At 47.1% G+C, this 16514-nt stretch overlaps 1 protein-coding gene across 3 annotated transcripts; it reads left to right on the top strand.

Annotated features, from left to right (window-relative positions):
- Positions 1-401: 401 nt before the first annotated feature.
- On the top strand, positions 402-14978 carry CTHRC1 (collagen triple helix repeat containing 1). 3 transcript variants are annotated; one of them, XM_045581344.1, is made up of 4 exons: positions 402-421; positions 9044-9265; positions 12649-12865; positions 14433-14978. In XM_045581344.1, exons 2-4 carry the CDS (start codon positions 9053-9055, stop codon positions 14573-14575), a joined length of 573 nt encoding a protein of 190 aa, XP_045437300.1. In that variant the 5' UTR covers positions 402-421; positions 9044-9052; the 3' UTR covers positions 14576-14978. The 3 variants fall into 3 exon arrangements, with proteins under 3 accessions (XP_045437300.1, XP_036292538.1, XP_036292539.1); XM_036436645.2 differs by lacking the exon at positions 402-421 and adding an exon at positions 4978-5321; XM_036436646.2 differs by lacking the exon at positions 402-421 and adding an exon at positions 7675-7888.
- The last annotated feature ends 1536 nt before the right edge of the window (positions 14979-16514 follow it).

Genomic DNA, 16514 nt, shown 5'->3' with positions numbered 1-16514 from the left:
TCTTTATTCTAACTAGGATGAGGCTAGTTGTTGCTATTTTTAAAATGAATTCATTTAAAAAAATAGTTTTTAATTATTTGTCTCCATTTCAGCTTCTAAGTTGTGGTGCCTGGACCAGCAGCCCCAGAGCCTGTGAGAAATGCAGATGCTCAGGCCCCTCCCCAGACCTATGGACTGAGAAGCGCTGCAGGTGGGGCCAGCAGTCAGGGTGTGAGATGGCCCTCAGGTGACGCTCACGCTCACAGAAGCCTGAGAGCCATCCCTCCTCATTACTGCAGGGTGAGCGGGAACACGTGACCATCCCAGTCCTCTGAGTGCAAGTCTGGCTCCAGAGGTCACGGCGTCGGTGCTGGGTGGTGGACCTGTCTTCGTCTGCCCCACCGGACTCAAGGAGAGACGTCTGAGATCAAGGTGTCGACAGGTTTGTTTTTCTCTGAGGTCTCTCTCCTTGGCTTGCAGATGGCCACCTTCTTGCTGTGTCACGTGTTATTTCCTCTGTGCGTTCTGAAAATAATTTTTTGTTTTCATTTACCGAGTGACTAATTCAGTATTCCCCCTGTTTTCCCTCCCTTCCATCTCTCCCACCACACACACACACCCAAGACCTATCCACCCTGATCTGTTCCTCAGAAATTGCCACCAAATAGATCTTCCCCGCCTGCCTTTGGTGCAAACAGCTTGAGCTATATCTCTGAACTTTAGGTCATCTATAAATTGCAAAGCATGCCTTCTGTAGACTCCATAAATAAATGAGGGGCTAACAGTGTCCATAAAAATAGAAATAATTAATCTAGCCAAGAGCTAGAAGGCAAAGGTGGTGAGAGGGTGTTTCTGATAAGACTGCCAGTGTATCTAATAATATTCTCAAAGGGATATTCTCTAATCATGGTAAGGAACATGGGAAGGGAGTTTGCCTAGACTTCATTTTAATTTTATGCCACAATTACAATGATTATTTCATTAGCTCTTGCTTTTTTTCTTTTTGGACAGTTACCCATTTCTTGATTTGTATTCAAATGTCTTGATCTTTTTCTCCCTCCTGCCACCAGTCAAGTCCCATTTTGTCACTGTTTAGCGTTCTCTATTGGACAGTTTGGGGAGAGGAGGAATTGCATTCAGCTTGCTTTGTCACTTAATAAAAACTCTGATAGTGCCGAAACCGGTTTGGCTCAGTGGATAGATTGTTGGCCTGCGGACTGGAAGATCCCAGGTTCAATTCTGGTCCAGGGCATGTACCTTGGTTGCCGGCATATCCCCGGTGGGGGGATCTGCAAGAGGCAGCTGATTAATGATTCTCTCTCTTCAATGTTTCTAACTCTCTATCCCTCTCCCTTCCTCTCTGTAAAAAATCAATAAAATATATATATTTTAAAAACTCTGATAGGTGAGGGAGGAGATTAATATCACTGGTCTGTTTCAACTTAGATTGCAATGGCCTGACTTTATATCAACAAAATAATCACATCTAACACTGAGGAGGAGCTGCCAGGGGAAACAGAACCAGAAACCCTGGTTTAGGGAGACAGGAGAGCTGGATATATTTCGTAAAACCTAAATGTTTTAAGATGTAATCCAAATATCCTGCTTACTTTGGCTTTCTTTTATCATAAAACAGGCCATTCTTTGTGCCTTGGAAGAGACATGCAGACTGCAAGAAGCCATCTGAACTGCCCAGAAAGGTCTTTAATCTTGGCCATTTTCAAAACAGACCGCCCTGGTGAACAATTTTCGGAGGGCTTCTTACAATGCAGCGTCTGTTCGGAGGATGCTGATTGCAAACCCTCTGTGCGCGGGGCATCATGAAGGGGGAAAGGAAGGGCACAGCACTGAGCAACCTAAGAAAAGGGAAGAAAATTCTAGGGGGAATGAAAGACTCCCCAAGGAGCAAGCATGAAGCTGCCATGATTCAAAAGAAAGGAGGTGTTCTGGTACCTCTTCTGGGTCTAACACTGACCAGTGCTTTTCCTCAAGCCCTGCAAAGAGTCAGCTTGTAGTTGTACAACAAGCACAACTATAAAGGGATGCATGTAATATGCACTTACAGCCAAAACCGGTTTGGCTCAGCCGATAGAGTGTTGGCCTGCGGACTGAAAGGTCCCGGGTTCGATTCCGGTCAAGGGCATGTACCTTAGTTGCGGGCACATCCCCAGTGGGGGTGTGCAAGAGGCAGCTGATCGATGTTTCTCTCTCATGGATGTTTCTAACTCTCTATCCCTCTCTCTTCCTCTCTGTAAAAAATCAATAAGATATATTTTAAAAAATAAATAAAATAAAATGCACTTCCTGCGGTCACCTCGAGGGACTTTCCCTCATCTTTCATGAACGATATTTAGGTTCTATAATTTCCCACCACTTTTCTTCTCCTTAGAACTATAAAAACCCCACTCACTGATGAGATGGCGAGTGTGCTATATACGGACTGTTTATTCCTGCAGGATGTGGAGAGATGAACCAGTTAGGGCTGCTGTGAACGGTCCGGTGATTTAGACACTGGGGAATGCAGACGAAACCACCGCATGTCGGATTCTAGAGCTGACTGTGTGGGAACAAGAGCTAGGAGAGGGAGAAATTCAAGCCCCTGGTGGCAGGATGCATCAGTGCTGTCTGCCCTCACATCCAGTCTTCGGGCTTCTGCTGCTCTGCTGCTCTGCTCTGCGTCACACAAGGCTGACCAACCTCCGCAGGCTGTTCCCAGGCTCATGTCTCAGGTGCCTCTGGCTGCCTTTGGAGATTGGCGGGTGGGAAGAGGGGAGAAGATGCCGGGTATTCCGCATCTTCCTTCTCTGGCGGGCTCCCTCTCTTTTCATGGCTCCAGCTTCCGTTGGATAAGCTCACCATGATTCCCGCTTCGATGGGTCACCTTTGCTCTCTCTGGCTCACAGATGGTAGCAGCTGACAGCTATGGTGTGGATGATATTGGGTTGCTTCGTTGTCCCCTACTGAGCTAGCCTTCGGAGTCAATGTCCTGCATTAAATTCCTTCTGTTGGAAATACTCAGAGTGGTTTCTGTCTCCTAAGCTGATCTTGAATGACACAGCTGATATAGAGGTTGTCTTCTATTAAATCGTGGCTTCCTTTAACTTTATATTGAAGCCCCTAGTTTTATTATTTTTATAATAATAGCTAATATATATATATATATATATATATATATATATATATATATATATAGAGAGAGAGAGAGAGAGAGAGAGAGAGAGAGAGAGAGAGTGTTTACACATATCAGGTAAAAATGCTTAGAAAATCACTAAGCAGTGGTCCAGCTCGGTCCTGCCCGGAGTGGCAGCCAGGGCACACTCTCGCCAGCCCTGCTGGAGTTGCTGTGGAATGTGTTTTTTAAATATATTTTATTGATCTTTTACAGAGAGGAAGAGAGAGGGATACAGAGCTAGAAACATCGATGAGAGAGAAACATGGATCAGCTCCTCCTGCACACCACCTTCTGGGGATACGCCCATGACCTAGGTACATGCTCCTGACCGGAATCGAACCTGGGATCTTTCAATCCATAGGCCGACGCTCTATCCACCGAGCCAAGCTGGTTTCGGCAAAATGCATGAATGTTAATACAGGGAATAGCTCTTTTGCTGAAACCCCAATCTGTTTCCCAAATTTATACAGAGAGGGCCCATCTGAAGTCACTGGTGAGAGGAGCAGGAGCAGGAACTATGATCGGCTAGACAGACTCTCTGGTGGCGCCTCCTCTCCTCTCCAGCCTGTAGCCCCTAGAGTGTTTTGGCTGTGGGAGGGTATCGCCTGGATGGATGTTGTTTAGCTTTACACGTGGCTGGTCTCCTGCGGGAGCCACCTGTGCAGCTGCAGTTCGAAGGATCCCACACTTAGTGTATTGTTCTGTTGACAAAGTCTTGAAATTCTTAATAATTTCTTAACAAAGGACCATGCATTTTCATCTTGCACTGGGCTGGGCAAAGTATATAGCCAGCTCTGGCTCTGGCACCCATTTGGATATTTGCCTCTTGTAATAAACAGGAGTGCAATTTACCGGTGGTTCCATACTGGCCCCAGAGTGCGCCTCTCTAGAACCGTCCCCTGCCAAACGGTCCCTCCTCTTGAATCTCCATCTGTGGAGCCCACCATGACTTCCAGAAGCCTGGCGGGGCCTCCGAAGAGAACCCTGCCGAGCTGAATTTGACCCCAGCAGCTTTGCCAAAAGGAACTGCCCTGTGGCTACAGGTGTGGAAGGTTTCCGTCCTGCCCGAGGCCAGCCAGTGGTGCATCAAGAAGCTCCTGACCCTCCCTGGTGGGCGGCCTGGGTCCCCCAGAATGCTTTCTTCCAGAACGGATAGGGGGCAGGTGAAAGGGGGTCAGAGAAGGCTAGAAAAATGTATCCATCAGAAATCAATAGCGATTTCTCAAAAGGGAACTTCTACCACTGAATGCTGCTTAACTTCCCTGAGCATCATCGTTTTCCTCATCTGTGAACGGGGCAAGCAGAGGAGGTACCTCCCACTCACACCTCTAACTCCCCCTCCCCCAACACACACACACACACACTCACACACACTCTGACTCCACTCAATGGACAGGGAGTATGAATAGTGAAAGACTGCATAGTTCCTGGAGCTTAGCAAGTGTTGGCATTTATTATTAAACAGCAGTTCTTAGTTCTTGATGGAGCTGGGGAGAACCTGATGATACTCATGGTTCTCTTCCCCACCAAAAAAAAGTCACTGCCAAAAAGATCTTGCAGCAGATGCCAGCTTTGGCAACCTCTGTGAAGGCGGCCCCTGAACCCAGGTGATGGTATGAGCCTCTCCAATGATCACTTAGGCGCTCAGTCTCCACGCCCGCCCTCGAAGTCTCCACGCGTGGCTCCCGGGAGGACCGCCGCCTCCCCCCCTCGCCCCCCTTCTGCCCGGCCCCGCGGGCGGGGGTCCGGGCGGGCTGAGCCGCGGCCGGGAGGCGGGCGGGAGGAGGCGGGCCCGGGGGTGGAGGCTCCGGCCTGTGACCGGATGGGAACGCCGGGCGTCCAGGGGGGAAGGGAGCGGGGCGGGAGCGGTGAAAGGCGCATTGATGCAGCCTGCGCCCGCCTCCGGGCCGGACTCTGATCGCGTCCGCGCTCCGGACTCCTCCAGCTCCTGCTCCCTCCGCGCATCCGTCCGTCCGTCCGTCCGTCCGCCCGCCCGCCGCGCGCCATGCGCCCCCAGCGCCCCGCCGCCGCCCCCCGGCCCGGGCGCCCCGGCCTCGCGCTGCCGCTGCTGCTCCTGCTCCTGCCGCTGCTGCTGCCCGCGCCGTCCGGCGCCAGCGAGCCCGCCAAGGCCAAGGCCAAGGCGCTGCGGCCGCGGGAGGTGGTGGACCTGGTGAGCGCGGGCGGGGCGGGGCCGGGTGCGTGTGCGTGTGCGTGTGCGTGTGCCTGTGTGTGCGTGATGGTCTGTGCAAGGTGCGTGTGCGCGTGTGTGAGTGTGTGTGTGTGCGCGCGCGCGGGTGCCTTACTCGCGTGCGCCTGGGTGTCCTGCTTTGTGCGAGTCCACGTGCAGGGCAGGACCCGGGCTGCATGGAGTGGCTGCTGCCCTGGGCGCTCAGGGGAGACCAGAATGGGGTTGGGGGTTGGGGGGGAGGGAGGAGGTCATGTTTGTTCGGAGATGCGACCTCCGACGGGTGGGATGCCCCAAAGGACAGGGATTTGCCCAGTGATGTCTGGCCCATCTGTGGGGAAATGGGTTTGCTTAAGGCTTTTCCCCTCTAAAATCCACAAGCCCCGGGGGAGGGCAAGAGGGGTCCTTTCCCAGCTGCCATCGTCCCTAGCACCCCTTATCCCCGATCCTTCAATCAACCTGCGTGGCAAGGTGGTGAGGATGCACAGGCGCGGAGCAGCCCCGAGAGGCGGATGCGGAGCCCGGGGAGGTGGGCCCGGGGCCCGGGAGCTGCTGGGAGACCGCGGCCGGCTGCTCCCCCGGGGGCCGGGCCGGACCTGCAACGTGGCCTTGGTTGGGGCTGGTGGGTGGCCACGTCTGCCCGCGGGGAGAGGGGAGTGAAAACCCAGGCAGAGCCGCCCCCTCCTCCGGCGCTTTGAAACTTGAGGACCGTGGTCATCCTCCCAGCAAACATGGGCTGCAATTTGCTTGGTTGGAGACCACAGCGGGCCGGGGTGGGTGGGAGGGTTTGTGGCCGGAAGGGGAAGCGAAGGGCCCAGCACTGACCCTCCAAGGCCCCGCTCCATGGTTCTGTGTGGACAGACGGGCAGCCAGAACCACGAAGGCCTTCCCCGTTGGGCACCAGGGACCAGCCTCGCAGCTGAGCTGAGGGAGAAGGCGGTTCCCAGGGGAGCAAATAAGGCCCCCAAGTGGCTTCCGAAGGGCCCGTCTGTGGGGGAGTGGGTTTGCTTAAGGCTTTTCCCCTCGAGAAGCCAATAAGCCTTTCCCAGTTCCCCTATCCCCTGGCACCTCTTATCTCCAGTCCTTAAACCAGCCTTCATTGCAAACAAGGATGGTGCACAGGCATTGCAAGACACAAGAGGGGACAGTTTTTTTTAAAACATTTAAAACCAAACCAACCTGTTTTGTCTATGTGAAGCTGCTCTTGTAAATTCAGCTAATAAACCAAGCTCCCTGGCAGCGCTCTGTAGACCAGATCCAAAAGCTCTGGTGAAAGAAAGAAAGAAAAAAAAAGGGAGGGAGGGGAGGTGAGGGGAGGGAGGGGTGAGGGGAGGGGAGGGAGGGGAGGGGGGGGGGGGAGGGAAAGGAAGGAATGAAGGAAGAAGTACGGAAGGAAGTAAGTAGAAGAGGATTCATACCCTCCGACCCAAAGTACATAGCAGAATAAAGCATACAGCCAAGAAGAACACTCACGCACAGACACCAACAACCAGCACATTCTCATCCCTGCCATGTCACACAGCACTTTCTGGTGATGTGTCTTGTAATTGTGTCCCACAAAGCAGAGTTGTGTTCAGCGCTGCCGTTCAGTTTTAAACGCCTGAATTGCTTTAAACTGTACCAGCCGAATGCGGTTCCTGTGAAGTGTGCATTTTTGTGAATTTGTAGTTATGATAGACAACCTCACCCTTTTCCCCACGGAACTAGCAATTTTTCCCTTTCCCTCCCAAGATTTACGGCACCTGCGGTTTCCCACAACCCCAGCCCGACTTGGAAAAGCTCGCTGGGCAGCCGGCTCAGGTGCAGCCTGGAGATGGGATTTGGTTTTGCTTGGGGGGTGGAGGGTGGGGATGAGGATGGGGGCAGGGGCGGGGGAGTGAGAGGGGAGAAAGATCCACTTAGAAAAGTTTCAACAGACTCTAGAAAGCAACTTCTTTGTACAGCATCTTTCAAAGGTCTCTTTTAAGCTCACAGCAAGTTCTGCCCCCTGGTGGCCAGTCCGGTGAAAGAAACAGGGGCTCATTCCACAGATTTTTTACCTCTCCCTGGTAGGTGCTCAGGGTGGGCTGAGTTAGCATTTTATTTTATTTTTATTTTTAAAATATATTTTATTGATTTTTTTTTTTTTACAGAGAGGAAGGGAGAGGGATAGAGAGCTAGAAACTTCGATGGTGAGAGAAACATCGATCAGCTGCCACTTGCACACACCCTACTGGGGATGTGCCAGCAACCAAGGTACATGCCCTTGACTGGAATTGAACCTGGGACCTTACAGTTCGCAGGCCAATGCTCTATCCACTGAGCCAAACCCATTTCGGTGGTGTGTGTGGCTTTTGTGTGTTACCTGGAGGGTTTGCTAATGCTCTCCTCTCCAGATCTAGACCCTGGTAAGGTCCACCCAAGGGAGTGGTCACACTTGCCCAGGTCACTGCCTCACATGCTCATGGGGGAATCGTGAGAGTAACCATGGCTCACATATGCAGTGCTCACTAGGTACCAGGCACTGCTAAGCACTTTGTATGTCATTTCACATTTCATACAAACCCTACACGGTAAGAACCTTTGTTACTTCCCCCATCCTATATAATAAAGGGGTAATATGCAAGTTGACCCTCATGCCCCCATGTCGTCACAAGATGGCTGGCAGGGAAGGGCAGTTGGGGGCGACCAGGCCTACAGGGGAGGGCAGTTGGGGGGAGCAAGGCCTGCAGGGGAGGACAGTTGCGGGGACCAGGCCTGCAGGGGAGGGCAGTTGGGAGTGATTGGGCTGGCAGGGGAGCAGTTAGGTGTCAATCAGGCTGGCAGACAGGCGAGTCGTTAGGAGCCAGCAGTCCCAGATTGTGAGAGGGATGTTCGACTGCTGGTTTAGGCCCGCTCTGGAGGGGTCCCAGATTGCAGAGGGTGCAGGCTAGGCTGAGGGACAACACCCCCCCTCCCCCAGTACATGACTTTCATGCACCAGGCCTCTAGTTTTACAGACAAGGAAGCAGGCACTGGCATATCGAGCAGCTTGCTCTGTCTCAGAGAGCTAGTGGTGGTGGAGTCAGGATTAAAATCCAGAGAACCAGGCTCCAGAACCCATGCATTTAGCTTCTGCATGACACGCCGCTGCTCTCCCCGCCAAGGAGAACAGAGAATCCTTAAGATGTCTGAGAGGTCACTGCCACCCTGCAGGAGGCTAGTGGTCACCTTCAATAAGGTCATGTGCTCCCTCTCAAGTGGGGGGAGGAAGGGTTTGCTCAGAAGGGTTACCCCGTGACACGCCCTCCATGTAAAAAAGTGTGAAGTCTGTGCAATGTAAAGAAATCACAGTATTTTAGAAATAATTCTAAAGTCAGTTCTCTATAACTTGTCTAGACCCGTGGTCAGCAAACTGTGGCTCACAAGCCTCATGCGGCTCTCTGGCCCCTTGAGTGTGGCTCTTCCACAAAATACCACGGCCTGGGCGAGTCTATTTTGAAGAAGTGGCGTTAGAAGAAGTTTTAAGTTTAAAAAATGTGGCTCTCCAAAGAAATTTCAATCGTTGTCCTGTTGATATTCGGCTCTGTGGACCAATGAGTTTGCCGACACTGGTCTAGAACACGAGCAAGGGGTATGAAAGGAATCTTGCCTCCAAGGACTCAAAATAAATGCAGTTCTAATCAGGTCGAGTCTTTGAATCGTAAGTGGTGAGCGTTTCTCTTCCTTTCTGTTCCCCCCTGGTCTAGTATAACGGAATGTGCTTACAAGGGCCTGCGGGCGTTCCCGGTCGAGACGGGAGCCCCGGGGCCAATGGCATTCCCGGCACCCCGGGCATCCCGGGTCGGGATGGATTCAAAGGAGAAAAGGGGGAATGCCTGAGGGAGACCTTCGAGGAGTCCTGGACGCCGAACTACAAGCAGTGCTCGTGGAATTCGCTGAATTACGGCATAGATCTTGGGAAAATTGCGGTACGTAAAACCGGAACTATTCTGAAGTTGAAGCGAAGCGTAAAGGTTTTCAGCCCTGGCTGGTGTTGCTCAGTGGTCAGAGCGTCGGCCCACGCACCGAAGGGTTGCAGGTTCAATTCACAGACCGGGCCGTGTGCCTGGGTTGAAGGGTTGGTCCCCAGCCACAGTCCAGGCACCTGCAGGAGGCAACCAATAAATGTGTCTCTCTCACATCAATGTTTCTCTCTCTCTCTCTCTCTTTCTGTCTCCCTCCTCGTACCTCCCTCCATACTAGTCTCTCTAAATATCATAGGAGCCCTAGCTGGTTTAGCTCTGTGTACAGAGTAGCAGCCTGTGGTATGAAAGGTACTGGGTTCAATTCCAGCCTAGGGCACGTGCCCAGGTTATGGGCTCAATCTCTAGTAGGGGGCATGCAGGAGGCAGCCAATCCATGATTCCCTCTCATCACTGATGTTTCTGTCTCTCTCTCCCTCTGCCTTCCTCTCTGAAGTCAATAAAAATATATTTTAAAAACTCAATGGAAAAAAATATCCTCAAATGAGGACTAACAGAACATCAACAACAACACATACACACGCACGCACGGGCACACACACACACACACACACACACACACACACATTGAGGGTTTTCATAGTTGAGTGTTAATTTTAGGTGAGATTTTATGTTACTTATTTTTAGCAAAATAATTTTTTAAAATTAAGGAGGTACCATGTAACTTTGATTTAAAATTAATGAGAAAAATTGGTAACATCTCAGAGTTAATTTATAAAGATATTTCTAAGACATTTAATCCTAATAACCTCAAATAACTTACTCTATTTTTTTAACTGCAAACAAAAAGGGAGAGCATGCATGTCTATGTCCACAAGGCTGGACAGTGAGCAACTTTCCAATCTATCCTGAAGTAAATTTAAGTTAGTCTAAGAAATTCTCCTGATCATAATTTTAGGCTTGAATCCGTGGTACTGTGACATAAGGGTGGGCGGAATTTCTAAGACGTGTACCACATGATGGGAATTATCCGGAAGTGGCAAGGCCCTTGGTATTTTTTTTTATTCTGGGTAGCTGGCCTCGCTTAAAACTGCTCAGCCTGACACAAGTGGAATGGACCAGAGATGTACTCCCTCAACCATTGCACATTATTCTGCAACACTTGGGAGCCAAGTTACTCAAAATAGCCAGGCTGGCGGTGCATTTTGATTGATGACTCAGTCACTTTGAGCAGTGTTTGCTTCCAAAGTAACGGGCAAGTCCACTGGGATTCACAGAGTTGAAGAAGTTGGTGCTATTTCTAAGCCTTTCTTCCTTTGTGAACCAACTCTGTACATGGATCCATTTCCACAATATATTACTTTGTGATATTATTTCAATATATTACACTACTGCCACTAGGCAAATAGAAGAGACTTTATTTTCATAAAACTCTAAGGTTTTCATCTGTATGTGCTATCCCTGATCCTTATATCAGCTATTAAATGTCTGCTAACCTATATATCAATAATAAAAGTCTAATATGCTAAGTGTCCGGTCATCTGGTCAACCAGTCAGCCGTTCAACCAATCAGAGCATAATATGCTAATGATATGCTAAGGCCTCTTGACTGCTCGCTATGATGTGCACTGACCATCAGGGGGCAGACGCTCTGACTGGTAGGTTAGCTTGTTGCTGGGGTGCAACTGATCAGGACTGAGAAAAACAGGCCAGACATGCCCTGGAGCCCTCCTTCAGTCCCCCTCTGGCTGGGCCAACCTCCCATGTCTCTCCCTGGGCCTGATCGTGCCCTGGTGGGGCCCCTCGGCCTGTTTTGTGCCCCCGGGGTCTTGGGGGATGTTGGAGAGCCAGTTTTGGCCCGATCCCATGGGTCAGGCCAAGGGACCCCAATGGTGCACGAATTCGTGCACCAGGCCTCTAGTATTGTCTATAAAAAACTTTGCTACTGTCTTGATTTGATTTTCATGTGATAGAATTTCCATAAAAGTTCTTCCATGGTTTTGGTGACCGTGACCATTTTTAGTTTCATTTGTGATTTCTTAGGAAACATTTTGTTTAGATAGTGCCTACTTCTTTAAACACCTGACGTTGACAGGCCAGTTATTAAGTTATGTAGTTCATTGAAAGTTGCTGAGTTCTTTCCAAAAGCTATCCCTATGGTCTCTGAATTATTAATATGTTTTCAGGTTCCATTTATCAGTGCTCAGAAGGGTTTGGGAGCCTTCTGCAAGTAAAAGATAGGGCCATGAACCAACTGACTGATGAATTTTGCGAAGACCAGTTAGAGGGGGTGGAAATAATTGTGTCACATAGTTAAAGACTAAACACCCCACCTAGGCTTGAACCCGTGATACTGTATGCTGCTGATCAAATAGAAATAAGTCAAGAATAAACTTACACTGAGTGCCCAGATTATTTTGATTTCTGAACACATAATAATCTGGCCTCTCTCAATCTCTCTCTCTCTCTCTCTCTCTCTCTCTCTCTCTCTCTCTCTCTCTCTCGCTCTCTCTCTCTGTGTGTATATATATATATATATATATATATATATATGTATTTCTTTTTTTTTTTTTTTAGAGGCCCAGTGCATGAATTCATGCATGGGTGGGGTCCAGCCAGCCTGGCCATGGGGAGGGGACATGGGCGGTTGGCCAGTCTGCCTGCTGGACAAACTCCTGGTCAAAGGGACAATTTGCATATTAGTCTTTTATTTTATAGGATACACACTGAGTGGCCAGATTATTATGCGTTCAGAGATGGTAATAATCTGGCCACTCAGTGTATATGCACAGTACTAGTCTAGAATGTGAGTCTCATGAGGACAGAGAATCTAGTTTGTGTTCTGCCGTATCTGTAGTCTCCAGCACACATGGCTCAGGAAATATTTTTGGAATGAAAAAAAAAAAAAAAAGTAGAGGTTGGTTTGGTCTAAATTCTGAAGACTAGCTGTTTTAGGTGACACTGAAGACCTTCAGCGGGGTGAATCATTATAAACACGCCATAACTTGATTTTGTAAAGAGTTCTTCATATCAGAGTCTCTTCCCTGTCTTGCAGAAAATCTTTTTTCCTCTGTAAACGTTAAACTCTTTCAGTGGAGCTTGAGGTGAAGGGTAGTTGAGAATCACAGTCCAGTTTGAGAGCATCATTTTGAATGAACTTGGCCATGCTAACGGTTAAACTTTTTCAATGGAGCTTGGGGTGAAGGGTAGTTGAGAGTCACAGTCCAGTTTGAGAGCATCATTTTGAATGAACTTGGCCATGCTAACGGTTAAACTTTTTCAATGGAGCTTGGGGTGAAGGGTAGTTGAGAGTCACAGTCCAGTTTGAGAGCATTGTTCTGAATGAACTTGGCCATGCTAACGGAGCGCCGGGTCTGTGTCTGTGGCAGGAGTGCACGTTCACTAAGATGCGCTCCAACAGCGCTCTCCGCGTCCTGTTCAGCGGCTCGCTCCGGCTCAAGTGCAGAAGCGCGTGCTGCCAGCGTTGGTATTTCACGTTCAACGGAGCCGAATGTTCAGGGCCTCTACCCATTGAAGCCATCATTTATTTGGACCAAGGGAGCCCAGAACTGAATTCAACCATTAACATCCACCGCACCTCTTCCGGTAGGTAGACTAGTGACATTGCAGAGGGCATCTCAGTTTCGAGCCCAAGGTCATGTCCAGGCCACTAGGACAGCACACGGTTAGCCCATGATGCATTTCCCAGCCTTGGTGTGAAGCCTCATCTGTTGTGATCAGGGGATTTGTTATTTCTAAGTTTCTGCATGAAGATGAATTGAAGGTGACCTGGCGGTGGGAAGGTGGGCTGGTGCAGCCACTGTGAGAAACAGTATAGAATTTCCTCAAAAAATTAAAAGTGGAACTGCCTGGTGAGGATCCAGTGATCCCACTTCTGGGAATATACCCAAAGAAACCTGAAACACGGATTTGAAAGAATACATGCACCCCTATGGTCATTGCAGTGTTATTGACAATAGCCAATAGTCCCCCAGTAGATGGGTGGATAAAAAAGCTGTGGTACATTTACACAATGGGATACCACTTGGCTGTAAAAAGAAGGAGCTCTTACCCTCTGAGATAGCATGGATGGACCTGGAGAGCAGGATACTAAGTGAAATAAGCCAGTCAGAGAAAGCAAGTACCATCTGATTCACTTACATATGGAATCTAATGGACAAAATTGGCTAACAAAAAGACTCATAGATAAGAGTACAGACTGACAGCTGTCAGAGGGAAGGTTGGTTGGTGAAGGGATTCAGAAAAAAGACCCCAACAACTCATAGACACAGACAACAGTATGGTGAGTACAAGAGGGGAAAGAGGGCAGGGGAGGTAGAAGAGGGTAAAAGGAGGATAAATAGTGATGGAAAGAAACTGGACTTTGGCCAAAACCGGTTTGGCTCAGTGGCTAGAGCGTCGGCCTGCAGACTGAAAGGTCCCAGGTTCGATTCCAGTCAGGGGCATGTACCTTGGTTGTGGGCACATCCTCAGTAGGGGGTGTGCAAGAGGCAGATGATCGATGATTCTCATTGAGGTTTCTAACTCTCTGTCCCTCTCTCTTCCTCTCTGTAAAAAAAATATAAATAAATAAATAAATAAAATTAATAAAATATATTTAAAAAAAAAAGAAGAAGAAGACGACTGCTTTAATTATTTAAAAAAAAAAAACAAAGAAAGAAACTGGACTTTGGATGGTGAACACACACAGTACAATATATAGATGATGTATTATAGATTTGTACACTTGAAACCTATATAACTTTATTAACCAATGTCACCACAATAAATTTAATGATTTTTTAAAATAAAAGAATACTTGCAAATCAAACCAAAGTATTGACTTTTAAAAGTATAAGCTTCCTTTGTTTAATCAAATGAGTTGCTTTTTTGTTTTAAGTCATCTCTGTAACTAAACTAAGCAAATTCTGGCTTTATGGTTAAAACCTGTAAGAAAAATGCCTGTTAAGCTTATATCATAGAATGGATAATATATTTGTATTTTGAAAGTTTTTATGTGCTAAGAAAAATAGAATTTATTTTTACAAAACACTATTACAATTTTTAGTTCACTGTAACATTAAAGGGATTTATTACTTAGCTTGCTAAAGTAGGAAAATGTAACTAAAGGTCTTTGTCCTCTCAAGATGTTCCTCTCCTCTTTGTTTTGCAGTGGAAGGACTCTGTGAAGGAATCGGTGCCGGGTTAGTGGATGTTGCTATCTGGGTTGGTACTTGCTCAGATTACCCCAAAGGAGATGCCTCCACTGGGTGGAATTCAGTGTCTCGCATCATCATTGAAGAACTTCCAAAATAAATTCTTTCATCCTCATTCCCTACCTCTTTTTAGTATACCTTTGACTGGCTAATTTTAGTGACATTTTATATAATTTTTAGATAGACATTTTATATAATTTTTAGGTAGATATCTGAAAGCTAAATGTGTTTACAGACCAAAGTGTGAATTCACACAAGTCCAGTATTATTCATTCTCCTTCCCTCAGATGGTTGGAGGATTGTGTAGTTGGAGAGAATGTGTACTTTCTTCGTGTCCCCATTCCTGGAACCTACAATTTAGAATGTCATTGTGGTCTTTACTTTTTCCTATTCTCTTAGTATAGCACTTTTTAAAATATAAAAGCTACCAGACTTTGTACAAGTTGTAAATGTTCAAAATTGTTTTGTATCTGTGAAATAAAACTTATTTCAAATAAATTTAATGTCTTTAACCTAATTCCTACTAAAATTAGAGTGTCTAGTACTTTATATCTGAAAAATTGAGTATAAACCTAATTTTGTATGTATTCATTTTAATGGGGCAGGAGTGGAGTGGAGAGGGTCAATATTACAGCTGTAATATTTTCAACAATAAGTATAAATTAAAATAAACAAACAAATATCTAAAAAATAAAATGGAGCCGAAACAGGTTTGACTCAATGGATAGAGCGTCGGCCTGCGGACTGAAGGGTCCTGGGTTCGATTCCAGTCAAAAGCATGTACCTTGGTTGCGGGCACATCCCCAGTAGGGGGTGTGCAGGAGGCGGCTGAACTCTCTATCCCTCTCTCTTCTTCTCTGTAAAAAATCAATAAAATATATTAAAAAAAAAAATGGAACACACCATAAAAACATAACAAAGTTATGTATAGTACTGTTTCGTATTTTGAGAGATATAAAGAAGAAGGAATTTATGTGTCAGGAAATACACTAGCACTTTAGGAATTTTACCTTCATTGAACAAAGTAAAAAGACGTGTCTTCTGGCCTCAAATTGCTTACCATTTGGTAGGGAGGATAAGACACATATTAAAAATAACAATAAATGGAAGATACGTTAATTGCCATAAAAGTTGTTGAAGGGGGCAGTATAATCCAGAGGAAGATCTACCAGTTCCAGCTGTGTTCAGAAAGAATTATGATGAAGAATCCCAGTGACAAGAGTGATAAAGTTAAGTAAATCCTGTTCTAAGTATCAATATGAATTCATAAAGTACTTCACCTTAATAAAGTTACCAAACATAACAAGTTCCAGCTTTGTTTACTAAAAAGCCTAGAAATAATGACCAATTAAGTAATGCCCAGATTGTGATTTCTACATACCCTTCCACTAAAAGGAACTAAGGCTCCATGAGTTTTGGGGGCTTTCAGCTCTGGGGCAGGAAATGTACAATATGAGTCTGGACCATCTTGGCTTACTGGAAAACAAAGACAAGGATCTAAGAGCCAGCTTGAATTGGTTCCCACTGGTAAAGATGACAGGACTGATAATAACAAAGGTTTAAAGATAATAACAATGGTTTGAAAATGAGTCAGGTATGTTTAGATGCATGAGTTCATTTTATATAATGTTCTTAACATAAAATTCATTGATCAACTTGAGAGCACCAGCAAACTAAATTGTTATTTTTGAAAATGGATGCATTAAAGCACACCCTCCCCCAAGCATTTATTCTGCTTTTTCCTATATGAACTGTATTTCTGAGTAACCAAATTGTTGGTGAAAGGAAATGTTTCCTTATAGTAGTTGTGTATGTGTGTGTGTGTGTGGGGGGGGGGGGGGTGGGGGTGGGAAGGGAGTAGGTTGGGTGTGCACACACGAGCATGCAACTCCTCATGAATTACGGTATCTAGCAGTGATCATTAATGACTGATAACATTCCAAAAAGAGAGCCCAGACTATATGTCTCCTAATGGAAGTACATAATACTACCCAAAGAAGTCGTTTTGCCAAGAAACAGTCAAACCTGGTTCTGATTTA

Source organism: Pipistrellus kuhlii, unplaced genomic scaffold, assembly GCF_014108245.1.
Source record: "Pipistrellus kuhlii isolate mPipKuh1 unplaced genomic scaffold, mPipKuh1.p scaffold_m20_p_14, whole genome shotgun sequence".
NCBI classification, from domain to species: domain Eukaryota; kingdom Metazoa; phylum Chordata; class Mammalia; order Chiroptera; family Vespertilionidae; genus Pipistrellus; species Pipistrellus kuhlii.
Note: the sequence above shows the minus strand (reverse complement) of the source record. Positions and strands in the feature narration are given on the sequence as shown.

Coding starts and splice junctions, on each gene's coding strand:
- CTHRC1 (XM_036436645.2), top strand. CDS start 5,157: ATGCGCCCCCAGCGCCCCGCCGCCGCCCCCCGGCCCGGGCGCCCCGGC. Junction 5,322..9,043: donor CGCGGGAGGTGGTGGACCTG/GTGAGCGCGGGC, acceptor CCCCTGGTCTAG/TATAACGGAATGTGCTTACA. Junction 9,266..12,648: donor TAGATCTTGGGAAAATTGCG/GTACGTAAAACC, acceptor TGTCTGTGGCAG/GAGTGCACGTTCACTAAGAT.